At 41.4% G+C, this 23,939-nt stretch overlaps 1 protein-coding gene across 1 annotated transcript in view; it reads right to left on the reverse strand.

Moving 5' to 3' along the window:
- MED13 (mediator complex subunit 13) overlaps nt 1-23,939 on the reverse strand; it is a 99,894-nt gene that overhangs the window by 60,706 nt on the left and 15,249 nt on the right. The window contains exon 3 of the mRNA XM_028708479.2: nt 13,868-14,036. Coding sequence (XP_028564312.2) covers nt 13,868-14,036 — 169 coding nt within the window. The remainder of the gene's footprint in view (nt 1-13,867; nt 14,037-23,939) is intronic.

A 23,939-nucleotide genomic window follows, 5' to 3' on the forward strand; every position in this document is an offset into this window, starting at 1 on the left:
CTTAGTGACTGCACAAAGGCTGCATTATTTTAATATTAAAAGTATAAAAGTATCATTCCCAAGCTTCCACCTTCTCTTATCCTCTAGCATGGCCAGGAGAATGGAAGCTTCCACTTCCATTTTAAATTAACTTTACTTAAACTTATATATGGTTGTTGAAACAAGGCTGTTTCATAAATTACAGTTTGAGGTTCATGAAACTATAGTTTGGCCAGGTTCAGACATCACAACAAGCTGTGGTTCATCTAAAATGGATGGGAAAGCTTTCAAGCTCCTTCTCACAGCTGTACTGTAGTGGGAAGAGTTCATCATCATAGCACCGGTCTGTGGTTTAGCAGTAAGTGCAAACACAGACAACTCACCATAAGCAGAGAAATCTCATACTCAGTAACGTAAAACATTCACAATGCCACCCAAAGTGTCCATCTCAATGTGGTGGGTTGGGGGGCGGGGGGGGGCGCGAGAGAAAGAGAGACTGAAAGCAAAGCTTCTGCCCTCTGTCCTCTAATACAAGACTTAAAATTGTAGCAGCTGCAAGCTGTAGCACAAAGAAAGCATGCTTTTGTCTGTGAAAGTACTTTTAAAAAACAATGAAGTGTCATTAGTAATCTTGATGGACCATTTTTCATATATAACATAGATGAAATATTTAAAAATGGTATCTTGGGCTAACTTTTGCTTCTGCTATGGCTTCCTATCCTGTTTCTGCAAGTGATAGTCACTGATTATTATTCAACTACAGAATGACAAACGCACAATTGTTTATTCTCCAACCTCACTCTGAAATCATTTGGGAAAGGGCCATGGCTCAGCAGTAGAACATCTGCTTGCACGCAGAAGGTCCAGATTCAATTCCCAGCATCTCCAGGTGGGGCTGAGAGACACGCCTGCAAGAAACCCTGGAGAGCCACTGCTAGTCAGTGTAGAAAATATTGAGCTATATAGACCAATGGTCTGACCCAGTATAAGCCAGCTTCCTATCCTACATTAGCAGACTGTTAATTTTTATGTGGAAAAAATTCTAAATAAAATTAAATGCTGAACAGTAAGAGCCACTATATTGTAAGTGAAACAGAAAGTGCTGGCCTCGGACCAGGGAGACCCAATCCTTGCTCAGTCAAGGAACTCATAAGGAGGCCTTTGGCAAATTACCTTTAGTCTACCAAACAGGACTGCTGGGGATAAAATGGGATAACTGCAAATGCCACCATGAGGTCCTTGCAGAATATAAAATGAGATGCATACATACAAATGATCTAAGTAACAGTCTTCCACTCAAATCTTTCCTTGAGTAAAATCTTCCCAGTAAGTCTATAGTGATTTCATTTGAAGCTAGAAATGAGCACACTTTTCTTTGAAAGTATACACCAAAGCCTGGTGGGAGGGACCCAGATCACTAAAGCGCTCTCTCATTCTCAAGCTTTCCAGGCAAATCCACAATCACTGCACATTCTAATCAGACAGACAAGGGGAAACGTCATCCTGATGTAAAGTGCTAAATTTGTCTCTTAGTGGTCTCTGTAGCAACCCAATATTCCAAAGAGACAATCATGTGATCAATGCTCTTAGCTCCTGCTGTTTATCCTGCACTGTCCTACTTACAGCAGCTTTCAATTCCAGCTGTCTACAGCAGAAAAGAAAAATCATCACCTGGCCTCCTGCAGTACATGGTCCCACTTCAGGCTCATCTGAATTGATATTTTTTTTAAAAAAATATAGCTTGACATTACTGAAGCAGGGAGAAAAAGAGGAAAACTGCAAGTTTAAAAATGAGAGAAAGCACCATTTGAATTAACTAGAAACACAGGCTCAACCAACTAGTGAAACTATAGAGTGAACTATCTTAGCATTAAGTGATCAACATTCAATCCTAATGGAGCTATTTACAAGTTAGCAACACAGGAATCAAGCTGGTTAGCACAAAGTCCACAGAATTAAATCAATGAACTCACACGAACATAAACTTAAATTCAAACACTCTGGCTTAACTGTCTACTTTTCCTTCAGGTCACATTGCTGTGAGGCTGGAAGCAATTAACCTAAGCCCTAACTAACTTAACCTCCCCTATATAAGGGTGACAAAGGCTTTTTCTGCACATAATGCTAAACTATGGCCTCCATGTAAACCATATTGTATAGTACCCAGTGGGACGCGGGTGGCGCTGTGGGTAAAAGCCTCAGCGCCCAGGGCTTGCCGATCAAAAGGTCGGGGGTTCGAATCCCCACGGCGGGGTGCGCTCCCGTTGCTCGGTCCCAGCGCCTGCCAACCTAGCAGTTCAAAAGCACCCCCGGGTGCAAGTAGATAAATAGGGACCGCTTACTAGCGGGAAGGTAAACGGCGTTTCCGTGTGCGGCTCTGGCTCGCCATAGCAGCGATGTCACGCTGGCCACGTGACCCGGAAGTGTCTGTGGACAGCGCTGGCTCCCGGCCTATAGAGTGAGATGAGCGCACAACCCTAGAGTCTGGCAAGACTGGCCCGTACGGGCAGGGGTACCTTTACCTTTTTTATAGTACCCAGAGACAGAAAAATACTAAGTAACAAGTAAGCCACACTCCTAAAACTGAGCCTTTTGCAGAGAAATCAAATTCATTTTTTAGCTTTGAGCATGACTGCTTCCTAAATATTTGATGCTGGTTCTTTGGAATTTTAAATATATTTTTTTCCTAACTCAGACCCAGCTCTGGAGGGTCCTGTCATACAATATGTCAGTAAACTAGGATTTATTTATTTTTATCATTGTGTGTAAGCGAGACAAACATTATATTTAAAGGCAAATTTTGACATGGAGGAAAAGAAACGAAACTGACAAACATTAAATTACTACTATGCTCAGAGAGTCACGGTTAACTATATTTTATGAACTACAGAAGGTACAGAATGGACTTTATATACCCTTCTAGACGTATGTTCCAGAGGTGTGAAAGTCTGGGGGAGGGAAGAAATGGGCAATGCTTGCTGCTTCCTCTATCAAAGCCTTAAAACATCCAGATCAGGTGGAATGGGGAAGGTGGGAAATGTGCAGTATACCGAGATAAAAACTTAGGTTATCATTCTGAAAGAAAATAAATTTCGTTTCAGACATTAAAATCATAATTACAGAGCCGATCCACATTACGGTTAGCTTTAGAACTAAGATTTAAAAGGTGATTACAGTACCACTGCTGTGTTTGACATTTTTGTATTCTCAGATATTTGGCGAAGGAGAGCAATCTGGGAGATGGCCAGAAGTATTGCTCCTGCAACATGGCAGTAATAAGGCTTTTACGCAGCCTTGCTTCAGATAAAGGCCTTGACACTGTGTTGCAAGAGCAAATGCTTGGCCAACTCCCAGAATTCTCTCCCACACCAAATACCTGAAGATACTCAATCTGGGAGTTTGCCAAACACACTGCTCCTGTAACACAGTGTCAAGCCCTTTTTCTGAAGAAGGCGAGAAGAAATGTGGCAGGATCAATATTCTGACCCATTTGCTCTCTCTATCTATTTTGCGTTGAGAGAGAAACTGATGACAGTCGAACACAAGTGACGTAACGAACTGGCACATGAAAGAGTTGAGTAGCTTTTTCAATTTGCACAAAAATTCCCATTTCTGGAGTCCATGAAGCTCAGTTAAAGATCTTTGGGTGCCTCCCCCATGAGAGGCCTGGAGGGTGTCAACACGGGAACAGGCCTTTTCTGTGGTGGCTCCCCATTTGTGGAATTGCTCAAGCAAAGAAGCCTCGCCTGGTGCCTTTGTTACTATCTTTAGGCACCAGATGAAAATTTTCCCCTTCAACCAGGCATTGATTAACATTTAAATGTGTCTGTGGGAGACAGGTTTATTGGTTAGTTTTGCTTTTGTTTTATTATGTATTCTGTGTTTTCATTTTACATTTGTATGTTTTGAACTGTGAACTTTGGACGAAGGGTGATATACACATTTAAATCATCATCATCATCATAATTATTGAAACCATAAATATCAACATGTTCCCTGCATTCTTTTGTTCGTCATCTTACAACCAATCCCAGAGATTACCAACAGCAGAGATTACCAAGCGAGATTTTTCCCCCCATTACAGTTTGCCTCATATAGCATTGTTGTTGTTCTTTAGTCGTTTAGTCGTGTCCGACTCTTCGTGACCCCATGGACCAGAGCACGCCAGGCACCCCGTCCTCCACCGCCTCCCGCAGTTTGATCAAACTTATGCCGGTAGCTTCCAGAACACCATCCAACCATCTCATCCTCTGTCGTCCCCTTCTCCTTGTGCCCTCCATCTTTCCCAACATCAGGGTCTTTTCCAAGGAGTCTTCTCTTCTCATATAGCATTAGAGAGATCAATATTCTGGTGTAGTATTTTATTTTCCTTTTGATTGCACCTGCATCATTTTTCACACTTTCCCCTTTTCTTTAATATCAAATTGCTTAATTGGATTTCTGGTGTGTATTGGTTTTTGGACACACTCAAAGGCTGTTTGTCCACAATGCTTAGACAGCCTGGGCTATGCTACCTATTTAACATGCCTGGGAGTTATCAGGGGGGTGATGGCTGAAGTTGTCAGGAAGCAGCCTTTGAATTTAGCGGGCAACCCCCTTGCTACAGAATAGATCACCTTAAGACAGTGGGAATGCCACATCCCTAGCCCTGGAAGGTGACAAATAAGTGGGGGAGGCTAGACAAGAGAAGTGTAGGAGGTCATCCATTGCAAGTAAGTTACTTTACCAGGTAGGCACTGGAGCAGGGGACTGCTGTTCTTAACAACCCCTGTTAGAGAAGCCCAGGTAATAAACTTTCCTTTTGTTTACTACAAATGTTGGTTTCTACTTTCAACTTTTGCTCCCATTTCCCTCAAATTGACAAAGCTTCACTCTCCCCCAATGCTTTCTGATTCTCCCAGGCATTTAAAAATCTATGATCTTAACAGTTCTGAATGGCAACCCACTGTTTACGCAACGTATTTTTAGCCATGCTGCAAAACTGTTTTTATCTTTCTCCCCAGGTTGTATGCTACAATTGTTATATGATATGCTATATTAATATAGTATTTTATTATTTCATTATTTCAGGTTCACTGGAGAACAATGTACAGTGGTACCTCGGGTTAAGCACTTAATTTGTTCCGGAGGTCCGTTCTTAACCTGAAACTGTTCTTAACCTGAAGCACCACTTTAGCTAATGGGGCCTCCTCCTGCTGCTGCTGTGCTGCCGGAGCACAATTTCTGTTCTCATCCTGAAGCAAAATTCTTAACCTGAAGCACTATTTCTGGGTTAGCAGAGTCTGTAACCTGAAGCGTATGTAACCCGAGGTACCACTGTAATTGGGTGACTCAGATAAACATTGACTCAGATAAACACTGTAAGTAAACAAACAAAACCTAACTTGGGTGCCTTAGGGCGCAGCAACCTGTAACTTCATCTACAACAGAGGCTATGTTTGGGACCACAGTTTCAATAAGAAGAAAGATATGCAAAAAGTTTTGGGGAGGACCTTCAATATCTTTTCCTCCATAAAGTCACAAGCTTAGCCCCTGGCATCTCAATTTTCTACCATGCAATTATGAAACAATCCTAGATTTAGGATCCCTTTGTGGGGGGTTGGGGTGACAAGAACAAGTTTCAAATAAAACTGACTTTTGAACTCCCTGTTGAATGATTCTTTGCAACTAAAAATAATAATATTTTGAAGTCATGAAGGGAAAATGTGTTTGGGGTCCCGTACTGGGGTCAAAAGTATTTTAAACAAAGAGATGAGCAATGTGCAGACCTCAAGGCTATAGCTTGCGGTTGTTCTTGTTTCTAAATCTCCTGACTGCAGAAAACCTCAAGAATTTGGTGCTAAAATGATTGTGATTCATACACATTCACTACTTTCAACTACTGTATGGACTTTAAAGTCACATAAAAAAAATTTTCAAGGGACCAACCACAGAATGTCATGTCGTAAGGCATCAATTTGAGAATCATACAAAATAAAAGCAAAATGTCAACGTACCATATTGTCAATTTGACATTTCCCAGGCGGATTCAGAATGCTTAAACATGTCTTTTTTTCCCCTTTTGTTGACTAACTGCATGTTAATTTTATTTAGTGTGCAAATAGCTGAAAAGGTTTTTCCTATAGCCAAAAGAAGCTGAAATTATGGTGGGGGAGGCATAATGAAATCCACTCAGGTGCAATCCTACACACACTCACCTAGAGTAGGATTGTTCTGTCACTGTGGCTTAAAAGGTTACGTTCAAACAAACACAAAGCTTTACTTGCTGCTTGAAAGGCATGACAACTCAATAGCACACTCTTTCCTTACATTAGATCATTTTTGGGAGGCAGTATTAAGACACTGGGAAGGAGGAATTGTTTTATAATTTTATAATGCCCAAAGAGCGATGCCCATAAACACAGCGCTGATTAGGGAGAGTTAGCAGGAAAAAAGTTTTTAACGTTTGACTAGGCTAGTATTTTATCAATTATAAATGCATAACACATACTGTGTTCATTCATTATGTTACTATTTAATTTTTTGCAACAAGACATTTCTAAAAGAAAATAATTTGCAGAAAAAATATAGTAATTTATATACATATATATATATATATCTCCTATTACTTTTGCAGTTCCATGAAAATATGCATTTTACGAAACAGGGAGGGAAGAGCTAGGGCGATCTGCAGATGACCCATTCTTGACACCTACTCCATTGGCCATGATAAACATCTGATTTAACTTTCATTTTCTAATCAACAAGACTCTCCTTCTGTAATCTACAAACAAATCACAAACTATCCCTAAATATCCTAGGGTACACTAGATACTATTTTTTTTGCTATGGAAAGCCTGCACAAGAAAAGAAAAAAACATTTGCCAGAGATCATTTAACCTGTAAGAACTAATGAGCCCCACCCTCAAACTAAAGCCAGAGCAAAGAATAAGCAAGAACATTATTCCTCCGTATCCATACAAAATAGCTACTAAATTCTCTCCAAGTATAGCACATACAATCCAATTATGCAAGTTTTGGACTTGAGTTTTCTAATCTAATATTTAACTTCAGGATCAAAAAGAAGCAACCTCCATTACTTTCAATGGGGCTGTGTGTAGGGTGCCCCGAAAACTTCACTGAGATACAACATCTTGTGTTTCCCTACATTTTATTTGTATTTATCCCTACCACGTGAATGTTTATTCTAACAAACTCTTTCAAATTAATAAGAGAGCCATGAAGTTGCAACTCTCATTTACAGCAAAAACAACAAGTATTGTGGCAGACTGAGAAATTTATCAGGGCATAAGCTTTTGTGCACTACAGTCTACAATGTATGAAGCATTAATCTGAGTTACAGATATATGTACATAGTTGAGAGATTGAATGTGAACAGTGTGAACAGCATTTCATTTCCCTCTAATCTCTTTACTAACACCCCCCCCAATATATGTGCTGGAGCTTGATATATTGGGGGGGGGGGTGACTCTGTGTGTGCACTCCACACACAGACACACAAACACAAACACTTGTGAATCAGGATAACGCTTCAAGCATATGATGAAGTGGACTGTAGCCCACGAAGCTTATGCCTTAATAAATTTCTTAGTCTCTAAGGTACCACAAGACTCTTTGCTTTTCCTTCCATGCAAAGTGATTGTTCTGTACACAGTAAACTGCACTAAAATAAATTAACAGCTTCACATTAATGGAATAAAATAGTACTGAAATAATTTCCTTATGGGGAAAGCCCATAAGGTGGCGCACAGCAGCTCAGTCCGGAAAGGCAGCTGTAGTTTCCCCCCAGGGTGGGGTGGATTTAATATCTAATTAAGTACTAAATAAATAGACATGTCTTGATCTCTCCCCTCTGCAAAGTATTTTTTTTCATAAAACGAGTCTGCACACATTTTACATTTTTCCCCTTTAAAAAAAAAAGCCTTCATATGGCTGTTTTTTCCTGGGAAACAACACACACACACACACACACACACACACACACACACACAGAGGCCTGCCTGCAAGCAGCAGAAGTACAGTATTCCTCAGCTGGAGCTGTTGCAAGAAAGAAGTGGCTGAAATTAAACCACAAGCGAAACACTTCAGAAAAGCTGTCTGACTCCCACTATGGAATTTCCTTCAAGAATGTCCTCAGGCCATGTCAATGGGAAAATGTGAAGGGTGCAGACTAAGTGCAGAGATACTTAAAAGGCTAATTATTTCTGCCCTTTCAGTGATAAGTGAATTATTCATTAAAAGTTTTACCTAATAAAGAAAGAAAGAAAGCAGTCTTTGCAGCCTTCAATACATTTATTCATTTTAGAGGTCAGGTCATCATATTCTATCATTTCACACAGGGAGCGTAGGTGCTGGCAATTGTTATTTCCTTTATCAGGTGCTCATCGGAATTGGTGAAATTATAACCATTTGACCTTAAGGGGCTGACACATATAAAGCTGATTCTGCCTTTTAAGAAAGGCCTTAATAAAAAAAAAGTGACAGTTAACAGTATTAAACCACAGAGTGAGAGGAAAAGGCACACGCAAAACCCTCACGTACTCTAAAAACATATATTCATACAAGAACAGCTATAGAGGTCTGTGGGTTGTTGTTGTGTGTGCTTTTTTAATGTTCTATGTACTTGCAAGTAACTGAAGCTTTCAGGTCTCCAAACTCCTGCACCAAGTGTAGAAGGAGGAAGAGACAGTTGCATGTTCATATCCTCAAAAGGTGTAAATCTAGCTGAAAGCCAAAGGCCACCACTTGAAGCAAAGACCACTCAATGGAAAGCAATTTCATGTTAAACACACACTCATACTTCTAGAGCAGGGCAGGCCAATTTTTCATACCAAGTGGGCTGCAAGAGTACTTCAACACAGAACCTGCAGCCCGCACGCTGCTTGTTGCAAGGGGTAGGGAACAAGGCCAAAATTTGACACACACAGCCCTCATGCTGCCTTCCAAAAGTTAGCTAAGCAAAGCACTGGATTTGGGGAAGAAGGCAGAGATGGATTTAGGGGAGCATGACCAGTTCAGTCGCACTGAGTGCGGAGCCTAAGGGGCACCGCAGAGGGATCTGAAACCATTATGTAGAATGGGAGAAGAAAGATGGGGGGCACCAAATTTGGGTGTCACACAGGGCACTTCTGAAATTTGAGACCCCAAGGTCTGCCACTGCTGGAAGGGTCCTGAAGCCCTCTCACCTCCTTCCTGAAGCTAGCAAAGCGCTAATAAGGGTTTGAGAAGGGGATAGATGGGCTCTAGGATAAGGTTACCAGATTTTTTTCAATGAATTTGGGGACACTTTTTAACTTCAATGGACTTTGTACGGGGACTACTTTGTAAATATGGGGACTGTCCCCGGTAAACGGGGACGTCTGGTAACCTTATTCTAGGACCCTGTCAGAGCCATCACTTCCCTTTCCCAAAGCCCAGTCTCACTTACCCCACTTTGGGAAGGCAGTGTGAGGGCTGCCAAAAAAGGCATGGAGGGCCGCATATGGCCCTCAGGCTGCATGTTGGACCACCCAGTTCTAGAGAAAACTAAGAGCAGTAACCACAAAAAGAACTCAGTGGTTAAGCACCCACTTTGCATGCAGAAGGTCCCTAGTTAAATCCCTAGCACCCCCAGTTCAAAAAGATTCAGGCAGCAGATGGTTGTAAAAAGCCTTTCCCAGAGACCCTGGAGTGTCACTGCATGTCTAGGTATACAACAATTGGCTGGATGGGCAGAGTGTCTCACTTAAGGCAGCTTCTTACATCCCCCTGCCCCAGTTTTTTCAAAGGAAGCTGTTATGGTTCCAAGGGGTTGCTCGAGAGCAAGCAGGCAAATGCCTCCCTGCTCGGCTGTGAAACCTTGCTTTTGATGCCAAAATAAACTTTATCTGTCCAGAGCGCCACTCTCCCGTGACTGGCTCATTCGCTGGCAGAATCCGTGAGTGGGCGGTCCTTAAACCTTCCCCAGCAAAGTAATTTCTTGACGCCCAGTCTGCGCCTCTCCTCTCAGCGCGAAAGCTTACTGCGCAAGGAGGGCGTGGGTAACGGAGGACCTCTCTCCTCCCCGCTTTGCCCAGGCAAGGTGTCCTGGCACCGCCTCGCCTCCCCGAGCCCTGAAGCTCCTCTCCACTGGAGGAGTGGTTACTCTCCTCTGCTGAGAAGGAGCTGCTTCCCACGATCTTTGGGGGCTCTCTGTAATCCATCCGGCTTTTCCCCTCTCCCCCCTGAGCCGATGGCAGTTCCCTGACAGAAGCTTACAGTGTGGAGACTATTAACTTACAAAATCCGAAACAGTCTGGAACCAGAGTATCCAAAGAATCTCTTGCCCAACCAGTGACCATAGCCTTTTCCTTAGATGCTCCCACCTTCAAAGTTTAGGTGGGCAGCTACTAAAAATAGGGCTCTCCAGTTATAGCATCCCAGATATAGAACCCCCTTCCCAAACACATTTGGCTGATGCTATCATTATCTTTTAGGCACCATGCTAACTGTGTCCTGTTCACTCAAGCCTGTAACAGCAATAAATTTGCCCTTCACTGCTGTTGGATGTTAAACTACGATTTTATTTTTTTAATGGCTGTAAGCCACCTTGAAGGTCTATATGGTGAAAAGGCAGGATATAAATGTTTTAAAAATAAATAGCCTATACTAGTTAACTATAATTATGACAGAGGAATCCGGAATAAAAAGGTGTGTGTTCAGATAAGTACTTGCATACACATTTGAAGTATTTGGTTTCATAACAAATGGCCTCAGTCCAGGAGAGAAGGGCTGACTGGCAAAAGGAGCAGAATAATCAAAATAGCTTCTCTTCTGTTCTCAGCGTCAGAAGTATCCCTATGCTGTGAGGGGAGTTGCTGGAGTTGCTATTTTTAAAAAATTACTTTGGTAGCACCAGTGCACATTTGATGAGGATCTGGTGGATAAAAGGGAAAATTAGGTCCATAAAATCAATAACAGAAGGTCCGCACTGGGGAAGTCTTCCTGTGCCTTATTTGACCTTGTTGCCACTGTTACATCTTCCACTTGAGAGATGAGAGATGGAACTGAGCTTACTGCTAGCACTGATGAGAAGTGGAATCTGCACTGTGGTTTAAGGCAGTTCCTCCTCTTGTTCTGTTCCAATTAAACATGCTTCACTTTCAGAGAACATCATGGGGATATCTCTCCTGTGCGGTCTGGTGTTCTGGAGTGGGGGATTGGTCCCAGATCTGAATTGATTTTTTTCCTTTCCAATGTCAGCCTTTGAGAATTCTAGTCAATATGTTTGGCAAGAGCCTGCCTTGCTCTTGCACATCTCACCATGATGGTGCTAGTTATGCCCAATAAGCTTATTAGAAAATTATATCCCATCCAAGCACCAGTGCGCCAGATACTACAGCTACTTGAGGGGAAAATTAAAATCACAGAATTGTCAGAAGGGACCGAAAGGGTCATATAGTCCAAACTCCTGCAATGCAGGAATTATAAACCCCAAACTCAAAAGCAACTGGTGTCCTATGTTAGCTGAATATCTGGGGCAAAGAGTAGTTATAACGGTATTCATAAGAATTAGCACTTATTTTGAAAAAAATATTACCCAGTATTTGCCAACAGAGCTGTACATTTATAATTTGTACCGTATCTGGCTGGTTGTGCCAAAACAAATTTGCTTTTCACAAACTTCTAAGACACAAATTTCACAAAGCATTTCTGAAGAGCTGCTAACAGGTGCCATCCTTCAAGCACTAGCAGTTCTAAAGATGTCTATCAAAATTTAGATGGTAATGTCATTTTTAAAGATAATTTGAATAGTTCAAAATGCTGGGACTATAACATACTATAGCAGCTGTAAGAACCACATTTGATTTCAGTATTAAAACTCTGTTTGCTTCTTAAATGCATAGATTCTGCTTCATCAACTAAAAAAGCCACACATATCTGAAACGAATCGCACAGTTAACAACCAGACAAAATCATAACCAAGAGTTCTGGCTGCAAGCAGCACACCACACTGCCAACTTAAACCAAACTGAAAATACTTGCCCAGCAGTCATTTCTCACAGTGGGCTTTGTAAGTCCACAAGTGGACATAAACACAATAGCTCGCTCCTGCTTGTGATCCTCAGCAACTGATATTCAGAGGCACAGTGCCACCAACACTGGGTAAAATAACCATCGTGACTAGTAGACATTGACAGCCTAATCCTCCATGAATTTATTAGTAAAGAAACACATTATTGTTTGGGTTGTTCTTTGTCAGACTAAAACTGGCACAGGCTACAGTAGAACTTTCACCAGAACAGAATACGGGGATTAAAATAATATTCAGGGGTTAAAAAGGAGCTTGAACACATACAAGTGAAAGCTGCCTCAAACTTATTGCATTTACATGCCACACCTTCAGCAAATTTATACAGTCGTACCTTGGTTTTCAAACAGAGTGAGTTCCAGAAGTCCATTTGACTTCCGAAACATTCAGAAAGAAGGCACAGCTTCAGATTGGCTGCAAAAGCATCCTGCAGCCAATCAGAAGCTGCGCGGGACGTTCAGCTTCCAAGGCAAAGTTCACAAACTGGAACACCTACTTCTAGGTTTCCGACGTTCGAGTTCCAAGTTGTTTGTGAACTAAGCTGTTTGAAAACCAAAATACGACTGTACTCCCTGGGAGGATAAGAATAAAAGTGCAACAGAAATAAATAAGAAAATAAAGTATACAAACCAACATGAACTAAAACAGCAACAAATGGTTAAACTAAGCGCTAAAATAAAACTGCTCCAAGTTAAAATGAGCTGACATTAGCGGTCCTTAAAAGCATGGGGAAACAGAAGTGATTTTGCTTGGTGCCTAAATTATGAGAGAATGCCAGTTGGATCTCCATGAAGAGGGCATTGCAGAAGCAACCATGTTCATTGCAGCTACTTAAATTCTCCCGCTAGCAAGCATATGGTGTGAATGACAGGTGCTGTTTCTAAACAATGCAGATTGGCCAAGGACCCATGGCCAAATGGGATTCCTTGGCAAGCATACCCTACATCTTTAGAAACATGCGCCTGCCATTCCACTTTGTGGTTTCCTATAGGAAATACATAAAGCAACCCTTGAAGGCATTCTACAAGAAGAATGGTGTAGGGATGCAAAACAACTACAGTTTTGAAATAATATGTCTCTGGAAACAAAACAAAAAGTAATGAAGTATTCCAATATGCATTCTTCAGGCCTCGCTGCAGCTCACCATTTTGTCAGTCAACAACAAAATTCACACAATATGCTGCAGAAGAGGACAACACTATCGTGCATTCCTTAAAAGGTGATATATCACCTTTTATTAGAGTGAACTAAATCATCACAAAGCAGCCAATAAGCTTTCCAGTTCTTTCCCCCATGTTCCTTCAAAACTGTCTTCTGGAGAAGACAAGAGGGATATTTCAAGGCATTAATATCTAGTTTTAAGAGTGCTGTAGAACTCTAAAGCTTCCAATTTTGTGACTTTTAGTTGGTCTTAATGAAGTGTTTTATACCACTGTCGTTTGGGGATATTTTTAATGGCTACTCTATATTCTGTAGGAGTAATTTACCAAATATCTTTGTAGCTCTTCTACATGGGGTTTCACCTTGTATTTTTATACTGCCAACAGCAGCCTGGACAAGAAACAACTGAAGTAAAATCCTGGCTCCATCAGTATCAGAAGAAGCAAATATAAAAGGGAATGATAGAAGCACAAGGATAGCTGTAGAGGAAGATTCTATTTTAGAAAATTACAAACATATGGAAGTCTATTCCATCACCACATGAGATCTGCACTTGCATGAAGAATCAGTTCACCGTTCTCTATTTGTAGTACAAAACAAATAACCATTATCCTGAAGCTGCAAGTAAAAAACACACTGGGAAGGAAAAGGGGGAGGAAAATGCACAAGGTATCCTACCTTTTATTTATAGGTTTCTCATCTTTCTCGTAAGGCTTCACAAACCATTTCCCGATGCGCACAAAGTTCCGGTTCATTAGACATCTTTCCACCAGGTTGTGAATTGCTTTGAATAGCAGAGTGCGACATTCGTAGGAAAGCCCATTCTCCCATACACCGTCTTCCTCATCTGCAAGCATGGGAGGGGGAAAAAGTTAACAGCCGGCTTTCAGTGGAGGTGCAAAGAAAAAGAACGCCACCAACAATAACAGCAATAACATTAGTGCTGACTAAAAGGTCACTTCATACATTACATTTAAGAGTACCCCATAGGCTTCTTCAACATAAACATATTGAGGAGTCTTACAGAAAGACAGAAAATGGCCCATCAAGCCAAATACAGGCCACCCAATTAGGAGCGCTCTGTTGTCTCAGACAGAGACCTCATGCTGCTCTTAAAAGACCTTTCTATTTAACCACAGATGCCAGGGACAGGACCTGGGATTTTCTGCACGCCAGTCATTTGCTTTGTCAATGAACTGTTAGAGCGCTCCTGCTGTCGAAGTTTAGTATGCATTATCTTTGGGAAAAGGACATGTCTTCTTAGTTTTTATTATTACAGGCACCATCTAGCCCAAGCTGGGCACTTTGGTTTTAATGGAACATGCGCGACACTCCCATCAAACTCAACCAGAGGCTTAGACATATTTACCACACACAGGTCAGGCCCCATATAAACTAAACAAGTGGGTCCTGTCACACTAGAACACTAGAAGGTAAACGGCGTTTCCGTGCGCTGCTCTGGTTCACCAGAAGCGGCTTAGTCATGCTCCCTCGGCCAATAAAGCAATATAAGCGCCGCAACCCCAGAGTCGGTCACAACTGGACCTAATGGTCAGGGGTCCCTTTACCTTAACCGAAGCTCACATGAGGTTATTAAGAGAGCACGGGATCATCATACGAACACCTAAACACACACTCACACAAAATGTCAGTCAGTTTTCGAAAGGCTTCTTCAGAATAAAATCCTGATTCATCACTCAGTCCCATGCAGGGTTGCATGCCCCAATTCAGAAGGTGTATAGAAAAGAATACAGGAAGGCAGCTCCTGGGGATCACTAATGGAAGAGGTATACTGCCTTCAAGCCTTACTAATGAGAATCTGTTCACCACTACAAAGACACAAGATGCTGGACTAGATAGGCTAGAGGTGGGGAACCTCAGGCCCAGGAACCAAATGCAGCCCTCCAGGTCTTTCTTGCTCTCCGGATTCTTCTTCAACCATGCCTCCTCCCCAGCCCACACCCCTCAGCAGCCATGCTCTGCAACTTCTTTGAGTGCTTTTGCTTGACTGGAATGTGTTTTTAAATTATGATAAGGCCTCTTCCTTGCCTGGATGGAAAATGAAGCAGAATGTGGGTGTGGCTGGAATGTAGCCTACAGTACAAAGGAAAGAGTCATGTCTATTGCTCCACCCACTTTTGCCTCTGGTCCTGTCAACTACTGCTATGTGGCCCTCGGGCTGAAAAAGGGTTCCCATCCCTGACACATGACTATCGGTCTGACCCAACAGAGCTCTTCTTGCGCAAGATTCTGCTTTCATATAATTTTCAATGCAGGTTGTACAGCCCAGTCACCTGCCAGCGTAATCCATTTTTATAATAGGGCTACTCCTGACTTGTCTCTGTTCTGACTCACATTTTAAATATGTTCAGGAAGTGACCACAAAGAGCTAAAGTGGTGTGCCTCTGTAGCATCATTAAGGCTCAAATAATAAAGGCATGCAAACCAACAGATACTGTGTCCTAGGATTTTTGCAGCTACAGTGGATCCATTTGATTATGGGGCAGTACTATAAACCAGACAACAAACAAAAAAAACCCATGAACTCACAAAGCCCAATTATAATACATGCTTAACTTTCCAAGGATGAAAGAGATGTACAATATGGGCAGGATCCCTGGAGATGTTCCTCGTGTCTTAACTGTTTTCCATTGATACTTTAGACACCTGTTTTGTCTTCTTCCTTCAAGAACAGCTGCAAATGATTCAAAGATCCACAACAATGCCTTAAAACTTATCACAGTAGACCTCTAAGACAACCTCAGGCATAGGGCATCAAGGGGCCATTTGACCATTCAGCATTCAGGGTCAAAGACCCTTGTGCAGATTCTCCATAGCTCCAAATGTGAGGACAAATACCCCAGTGATGCAAAACACCAAACAGCACACAGATGCTCCTTCTCCAAAAAAGAAAGCAAGCAGAAAACAAAATGAGATCCTCATCTCATATCAAACTTCAGAGCAGGCACAGGTTCTGCTTTTTTTGAACAGAGGAACAGAGTCTACTTTCTGTACTGCTGAGTTCTGCAGCAGGCCAAAGAAGAAGAGAACTAAACTAATACTGCCTATTCTGGAGCTCAACATCTCTCTCTCTCTCCCTCCCTCTCTCTCTCTCTCTCTCTCTCACACACACACACACACACACACACACACCCAGGTCATCTGGCATCTTCAGAGTCAGAGTCAACAGAGATAACAAATAATGTATGGCTTCTGTGCCAAACAAGAGATTTGTTGTCAAGGGAGACTCTGCATTCAAGTAAAAGGTAAAATCACATATTCACTTCTTACACACAGCCAGGAAGTTTGCACTGCAGACTTCTCACTGCATGGAGATATAAAGCAGAACTAGCACCCCCCCCCCCAAAAAAAAACCATAAAAGGAATGCATGAGATTAACAGCAAAATTTGTAACGATCCAAAACACAATTTGGATTAAGGGATCAATTCTACGTAAACATATTTAGCAGAAAGTAAATTGCATTGAACTCCGCAGGAGATGCTTCCTATTTAGAATTCATGTTTAGAATGTGGACTTGAGCAATTCAAGTGGACTTACTAGGCAAGCCACTCCCTGGTGATAATTGCAACCTACCAAGCAGGGACATCACAGGGATAAACATGATTGTGACACCACAAGTTTAAAATGTGTCAACCTGAAATCATGAAACCATATCCTGGAGTACTAAATCATTAATCCAGTTGCTGTCTTTGACCACCATTCACCCTAAAAAGGGTTCAGTTAGTCTTCAAGAGAAAGGCGTCCTTCATGAGAAAGCAGTGCAGTCAACCCTACATAAGCTCTTTATTTGCCCTAACTAGCTGTCCATAGGAACATGCTTTTCAGCAAACCACTGCACAACTATAATTATCTGGAGGACACAAGCAAAACTTGATGCTTTCTGTGGGGGTCTATTCAGCCCCTGATGAGTACACAGCTCTCTATAATAACGGAGAGCAACATACACAAAGGGAACACAAACTCCTCGCCATTAAAGAATCAGGAGACAGACTCAAAACGTAACTACAAGATAATGATCAGATGGAAGAAGTACCCATCTTGCAAAATAAAAAAAGAGAATTACTTCACCTTCAAGGCACAGAATAGATCTAATGAGATTAAGTTGAAATGAACCTTCAGAAGCGCCTTCAGGAATGATTTAATACACCATTAGTTGGGAAGAGGGGGTGTCAAATGTTTGAAAAAATTGTGCCAAGTTCCCTTGTGGTGCACACATGTGTATATGAGAACACAGCTTTGCAAAACTCATGTTTTCTGGAAAGAGATTAAAACATTTAATATATGTTTTCTGGACAAGCGATTACAGAGGTTTTAGGTATGTTCCAGAAGGCTTTTTCTCCACTCCCTAATCCAGAAGAATGAAACACATACACACATACCTGTTCTTAGAAGTTACAGCATTTATTTATTACTGTCCAGATTGGTTGTCAGGACATGCTATAAAATAGTATTTAACAGAGTACCTAGAGATTCTGGATAAAGACAAGGGTTGCTAAATGGAAATCAAGTGACAACTTGTTCATAATCATATTTTTTTCAATAGGTGGCAGAATATTGAATTCCTGTTGCCAAGAGATTATTATTTTCATAATTAAAAAAAAAAGGAGTCAGTACTATTAATACTGTTACAAATTCTTTAGTGTTTAACACTATTTAAAACAAACTGAAATAGGGTCATGTTTTTCAATGCACACACTGTTTTTGACGATTGTATCACATCAAGCAGAACACAGCAAGACAAGGAATACTGCCCATTTGCCCAAACAACAGAAACCTATTTCCTTCCCTAAAAACCCACTGAAAATGAGAGCAGTGGGAGGACTTAACGTGCTTGCCCTTGGCGATGTCAACACACAGACAATCTCATCCTAGGGATCTCAATTGCCTGTGATCACACAGGGGAGAAAAAAATTCTACAGATGTCAAAGTAGCAACAGCTCAGAGCTCCACATGGGCACATACACGTGAAAGCCCACTAACACATACAAGGGGTGTTGTACCCCTTAAAAGCTTACATCTCATTAAAAATCCAAGCCACACACAAATTTGCTACAAAACTAGAGTTCAACAGCTGCTCTTGTGTGTTTATGCATGTGCACACACTCACACACGATCAAGAATAGTCCAATAAGGAGAAATTCACACAAGCATTTTTATTTTATGAACTCACCCTTTCACACTTTTGGAAATGCAGCAAGCCACATTGACATGGCATACTTTTTTAAACTGTTAACATGCTACAATCCCATTCAATTCAGATACATTTGCAAAGGATTCTAGACACCTGGTGGGCCAATAAGCCGTGACAGTGGCAAGGAACCTGCTACCTGATAAATGCCTGAACAGTCCACAGTTATTGCAATCCAGCTCTGCAAGGATAACAAGAAGACTGACCTAGTCTGTGCAGCATGAGAGGCCTTGAAGAAGCATATGCAGCAGTTCTGGGTGTCAAGCTCAGTTGGCTGGAACCACTCAACTAGCAAGAATGGCATGGAGTGCTGACTTCATTCAAGGTACCGTACTTTTCCGTGTATAAGACTAGGGTTTTTTTACTTTAAAATAAGGTTAAAAATCTAGGGGGATCTTATACACAGATAGTGCATATGCCCGTTTTCTAAATTTGGGGTTCCCAAAAGTTTGTTGTTGTTTAGTCGTGTCCGACTCTTCGTGACCCCATGGACCAGAGCACGCCAGGCACTTCTGTCTTCCACTGCCTCCCGCAAAGTAGGGGGTGTCTTATACATGGAAAAATACGGTATGTGGAGGACTCCCATGAACATGGCATATGCTTTGTGCTCACCTTGAGTAGTAGGGCCATCTATTTCAACATTACACAGCTGCCCAAAACTTTTCCTGGCAAGCAGAAGGAACTGCTCGCCTTCAGTGGTGCTTTGACAATGAGCTGAGGCTGTGCCATGGTGGCACAGAGTGGGGCTCCTCACAACACTTCCACACAAGGGAGTCAAAGATTTGGGCAGAAGCCAATTCCACTGCAGATATGATTAGTTACCTCTGCATTCAAATTTGGGGTTTCTTTTTTGGGGTGTGTGAAGAATATGGTTGTAGGATCAGTCCACATAACCTGTAGCCACAAGCCCATCCTTTCTCCAAGGGTTACTCAGGAGTTGGCCTGGGCAGCTCATCTTGTCAACTTCAACCACTTCATCCTGCCTTCTTTACACTAATGTTCAGAAGTTTCAATGGAATAAAGCTGTGGCCTATTTTATACCCAGATCTTTCTCCATCTCCTCTCTCTGTTGGGTTACAGGTGCAGGCACAAATTCTGTTAAGATGTCTCTGCAGCAACTTCTAGTCAAAAAATGGCAGGCAACAGTTCCTGGAAATCAGATCCCAAAGAAATATACAGAGGTTGGTGGAAATAAATAGGAAGCCTTAAATGCAGCTCCTTTAAGCTGCAAAAAGAATAGAGAACTATATATCCAAGATTCTTAGCTTACCTAGACAGGTGCAACAAGAGAGAAGCACACATTTTTCTCCTGTTTCACTTATCCCACAGCCAGATCTTGCTGATATCTTTGCTGGGCTGGCAACAACCAATGAAGTAACCGGGACCAAGATCGCTGCATCAGGAAGTGCTTGGTTCCTTAGTGGGGTTGATTGACAGTGCTACAACTTGCCAGTCAACATTTTTAGCTACAACCCAGGAAGGCTCAAACCATTCTCCTCAGCTTAGGGAAGGCTTATGGCAGTTGGACAAGCTCTTAAGTAAATAGAAGCCCCTGGTACTCCATCATAAACTAGTGTCTAAAAGAAAGGGGCCAAGAGAGCTCAGAATAAGAGACAACATGTTTTGCATCAAGAGTTACTGGCAAAGAGCCCAGCAGGCAATAGCCTGCCAGATCCCTTCACGCAACTCAGTTCCATGTGGATCTCATGACACAGTGATTGACATATTGGTTGTCCAAACACTGGCTAAGGTTGTAGCATGATAGAGAATATTCCTGATCTTGGGAGGGTTTTGCTTAAATAAATAATGAATATAAGCCTGTTCCTGGCTTCTCTTTGACACGTATTTGTGTGACCAAGAAACTGATGCAGACTCATCCCTTAATGAATCCATCTGAGAGAAATACAAGGAAAAGCTGGAATGAAGCTGAAGGGTAAGAAACTTACCTGCTATGCCAGACCTTGGGCTTACAAAGCAAAAGTTCGTCTTCTACTTTTTCTCATAAGAGTATTTTGCTAATATATTCACCCTAATGAGAAAAACTTGAGAATGCCATTATGAGGCAGGCAAAACCTGCCCACCGAACCTCACTCTCTTGAGTAATGTAGCCTATACCAATATGAGGCTGATGAGGAAATGCAGTGTGTGTACACACATACACAAACACAGCTGTTCCAAGAGACCATTCAAGGGTTCTTCCTTCTACTGGCATCTATCATAATGCCAGACAGATATTTTACTAATATTCCAGTAAAATGGGAAGGCAGAAAAGAGATGAAAACATTTTATTACCAAATGTAATATTTTCCATTGTTTTGTTTAGCAGCAGCAGGTACAGTACCAAGCACAAGCAAAGAACATTTGATAAAGGAGAGAGCGAAATGTGTGTTTAAAAAGGAGCCTCTTGATGTTTATTATTGCCCACATACATAGACACACTTCTAGCATGCTAATACCTGCTTCAGTATTCCAGACATTCTGCAGCCAACGATCTGACTTTTCTGCTGAATGTGAAGAAAACTGATTCTACAGGAGAATTTGCAGCAGTAAAACATACTGTATAGAGGTTGTTTTTTTTAAAAAAAATGCTGTAAACTCTTAATAGGGAAGAGGAGGAGGTAACATTTTTTCCTGCCTTCCTATTATGGCTCCTGCAAATACTCAACGTATGTAACTCCGACAAATAACAGACATAGAGCTTATTATAATAACCAAGGAGAATTACATAAAGATCTCACTTCAAATGCTCCAACAGCATCCCACAGTACTCAAATTGCTGCAAGGACTGTTGAGTGCTTTCTTCACTAGATCATAGAGAGGGGAAATGTGGTAACTTACAGGATGTACAGTATCAATACTGCAGTTCAGTGGATGATTTATGGATAAAAGGTTTAAGACTCAATTCTCCACTCAAAAGGACCTCAGGTAACAAAAATAGAACAATGTCAGCCTGACATTCCTGAAGAATTGCTGCCTGTCACAGTAGGTCATCCTATCCTAGGCAGACCACATGGTTTCATGTGATCGAACTGGACTGACAGGAAAGGTTTAAAAAGTTAGGGCTAGGAAAATCCCAGATGTCTTAAAATTTTGATGCTGAAAACCTTGGTGCCAATTTCCCACACAGCCCTCCAGCCCTGTACATAGTTAGCATTACCTGATATATAGGTACACATACTGTATCCCCCCCCCACACACACACTATAAACCACACACCATAACCTAACAAGGTTATGGGCTCACTTATTTGTATTTTTTGCTTTTTTGCAATCTCCTTCTCATTATTCTTTACACCATGTATACTGTAATTTACTTAGGAGTTAAAGCAGTGGCATTCAAACTTTCTAACCCATTCCACATTGACCTGTTGGCCCAGAAGTTCCATGTTTTAAAAACAGGGCCGGTCCCAATATGAGACAGAGTGAGACGACTGCCTCAATGGTAGGTACTTGGAAGGGGGGACAGTAGTGAGAGCTCCACAGCTGCTCTTCCTGAGTACCCTAGCCTTATATGGAGAATGAAGCTACAAATGCCATGTGGTCTGACTCCTGCACCCCCAAAGCTAACCTGCTGCTCTGAGTTGTAGTGGATGAAACTATCCCACTGACAGTATTGTCATTCATCTTCCATGCTTTGAATCTTCTTCACCTTAGGCAGCAAATGTCCTGGGCAGGCTCTGATTTTTTAAAAATGCTGTAACATACGTATCTGTATGGTGTGCAGTCAGTGCACTGACCAGGCCTACTGAGGCTTCATGAATTCAGGGTATACCTAGAATGTACTCACCATTTGCTTGTGGCTGCCAAAGCAGCGGAAAGTGGCCGTGGTGGTTTTGTTATTTGGGTGAAGACAAAAGGAATATGATTGAAACCAAGTGAAACATGCCTTTTAAATAGTTTGAAACTTACTATAAATGCTACAAGCCCCTTGCTTGTAGCAGCACCTTGCCAAGCATTACAAGAAAAATTACAAAACTAGAGTAGCTGACAAGCTTAAATGTAAACTATCAAAAACAAAAAACTCTGCTTAACAAGCTCAAGTCAAATATTGAGCTCCAAACTTATTACTTCATAGAAGATGGCATCAAACAAGAAAATGTTTCCAAGAAATATGACAATTTCTTTCCTTCAATTTTCTTTAACATCAGAAAAAGCATAAAAACCATAGCTGTATGATTAACCTAGAAAGGAGTAATAAACAAATAAATGTTCGGGGGTGGGGAGGGAAATTATGCCATTTTCAACAGACTTCCAAACATAGTCCAAGTGTTTTGAGCAACAGCAAACACACACATTAAAAGATGGCAAAGTCCAAACTGCACTTTGTACTCTAACTTCCACATCCTACAACAGCACACGGAGTTATCTCTGAAGAGATTTAAACCTATCAGCTTCTCCAAACGTACACAGCTGGAAACTCTCATTTGATAACAAATAAAGAATTAGATATAAATCCAGGTTCTTATTTCATCACTTTTATTGTTTATGAACTGGAACCTTCCCTTTTTGGAAGGGTGGATTGATAAACTGTTCCAGCATAATGGCTATGCAGTTGCCATTATGTATAACGCAAACCTGGCATACATATAAAAGTTGCTCCATTTCCAAACCACCATTGGGAAATAAAGAACAACTCAGAAGCTTGAGTGCTCCATCTACCTACCTTATTGTATCCCCCCCCCCAAAAAAAGCCCTGCTTTTGTTTCCAGAGGCTTCATATCTGCACTGCCATTCTCACAGACCATTGCTAGCTCAAGGCTATACTTTGCAAACTGAATTCAATCTAGCTATAACAGCAAACTACGGTTTACAATTAACCAGGTTAAGCACACACACCAGTGCAGACACTGACTACTTTAAAGAACAAAAGGCAAAGTTGAACTCGTGAGAGAACATGAAGAGCGAAGTAGCATACAAGCTTGGAAGGTGCTTCCAATCTCTTAAACATTGCTGAAATAGAGCAAAGGCTGTGACATGATGCAGACACTAAGTGCATCAGTTAAAAACCATGTCCTAAGAGTGTGTAGTATAAATTATTTCCTTTCATTAAAGACACATTAATTTAAAGACATGTACCTCCTGAGGTAGTGTGATTAGCTTACTGAGGTAGCAAAATTAGTTTACCTTGGGGAGGGGGGAGTGTTAAGATTTCTGAAGCCTAGAAACTGAAAGACACTTTTGATTAGAGAAATGATAGAAGAATGCCATTTGTTTATTGTGGAAAACGGTAATTATTAACCAAGCCACATGATGTAGGAAAATCTGTGTAACAGTGAGTCTTGAGCCAAAACGTCTATTTGGAAATAATTAACATTAACTAATATTTTTACTGTATGTGAAGAGGAGGGGTTGTGGAAAAGGGTTCCTTAAACCATCTCCTTGCTGAATATTCAGATGTTGTAACTCCCACCCTAAGAATGAGCCTATATGCAAAATATTATTCCAGGAAGGAACCTGTTCTGCGATCCTGACACTACAGCAGCTACCACTTGCTTTCCAAAGGCAGTTCTGAAAGTATTAAATGCAAAGCTGTTGGAAAGC

This window comes from Podarcis muralis, chromosome 15 (assembly GCF_964188315.1).
Source record: "Podarcis muralis chromosome 15, rPodMur119.hap1.1, whole genome shotgun sequence".
Taxonomy (NCBI): Eukaryota; Metazoa; Chordata; class Lepidosauria; order Squamata; family Lacertidae; genus Podarcis; species Podarcis muralis.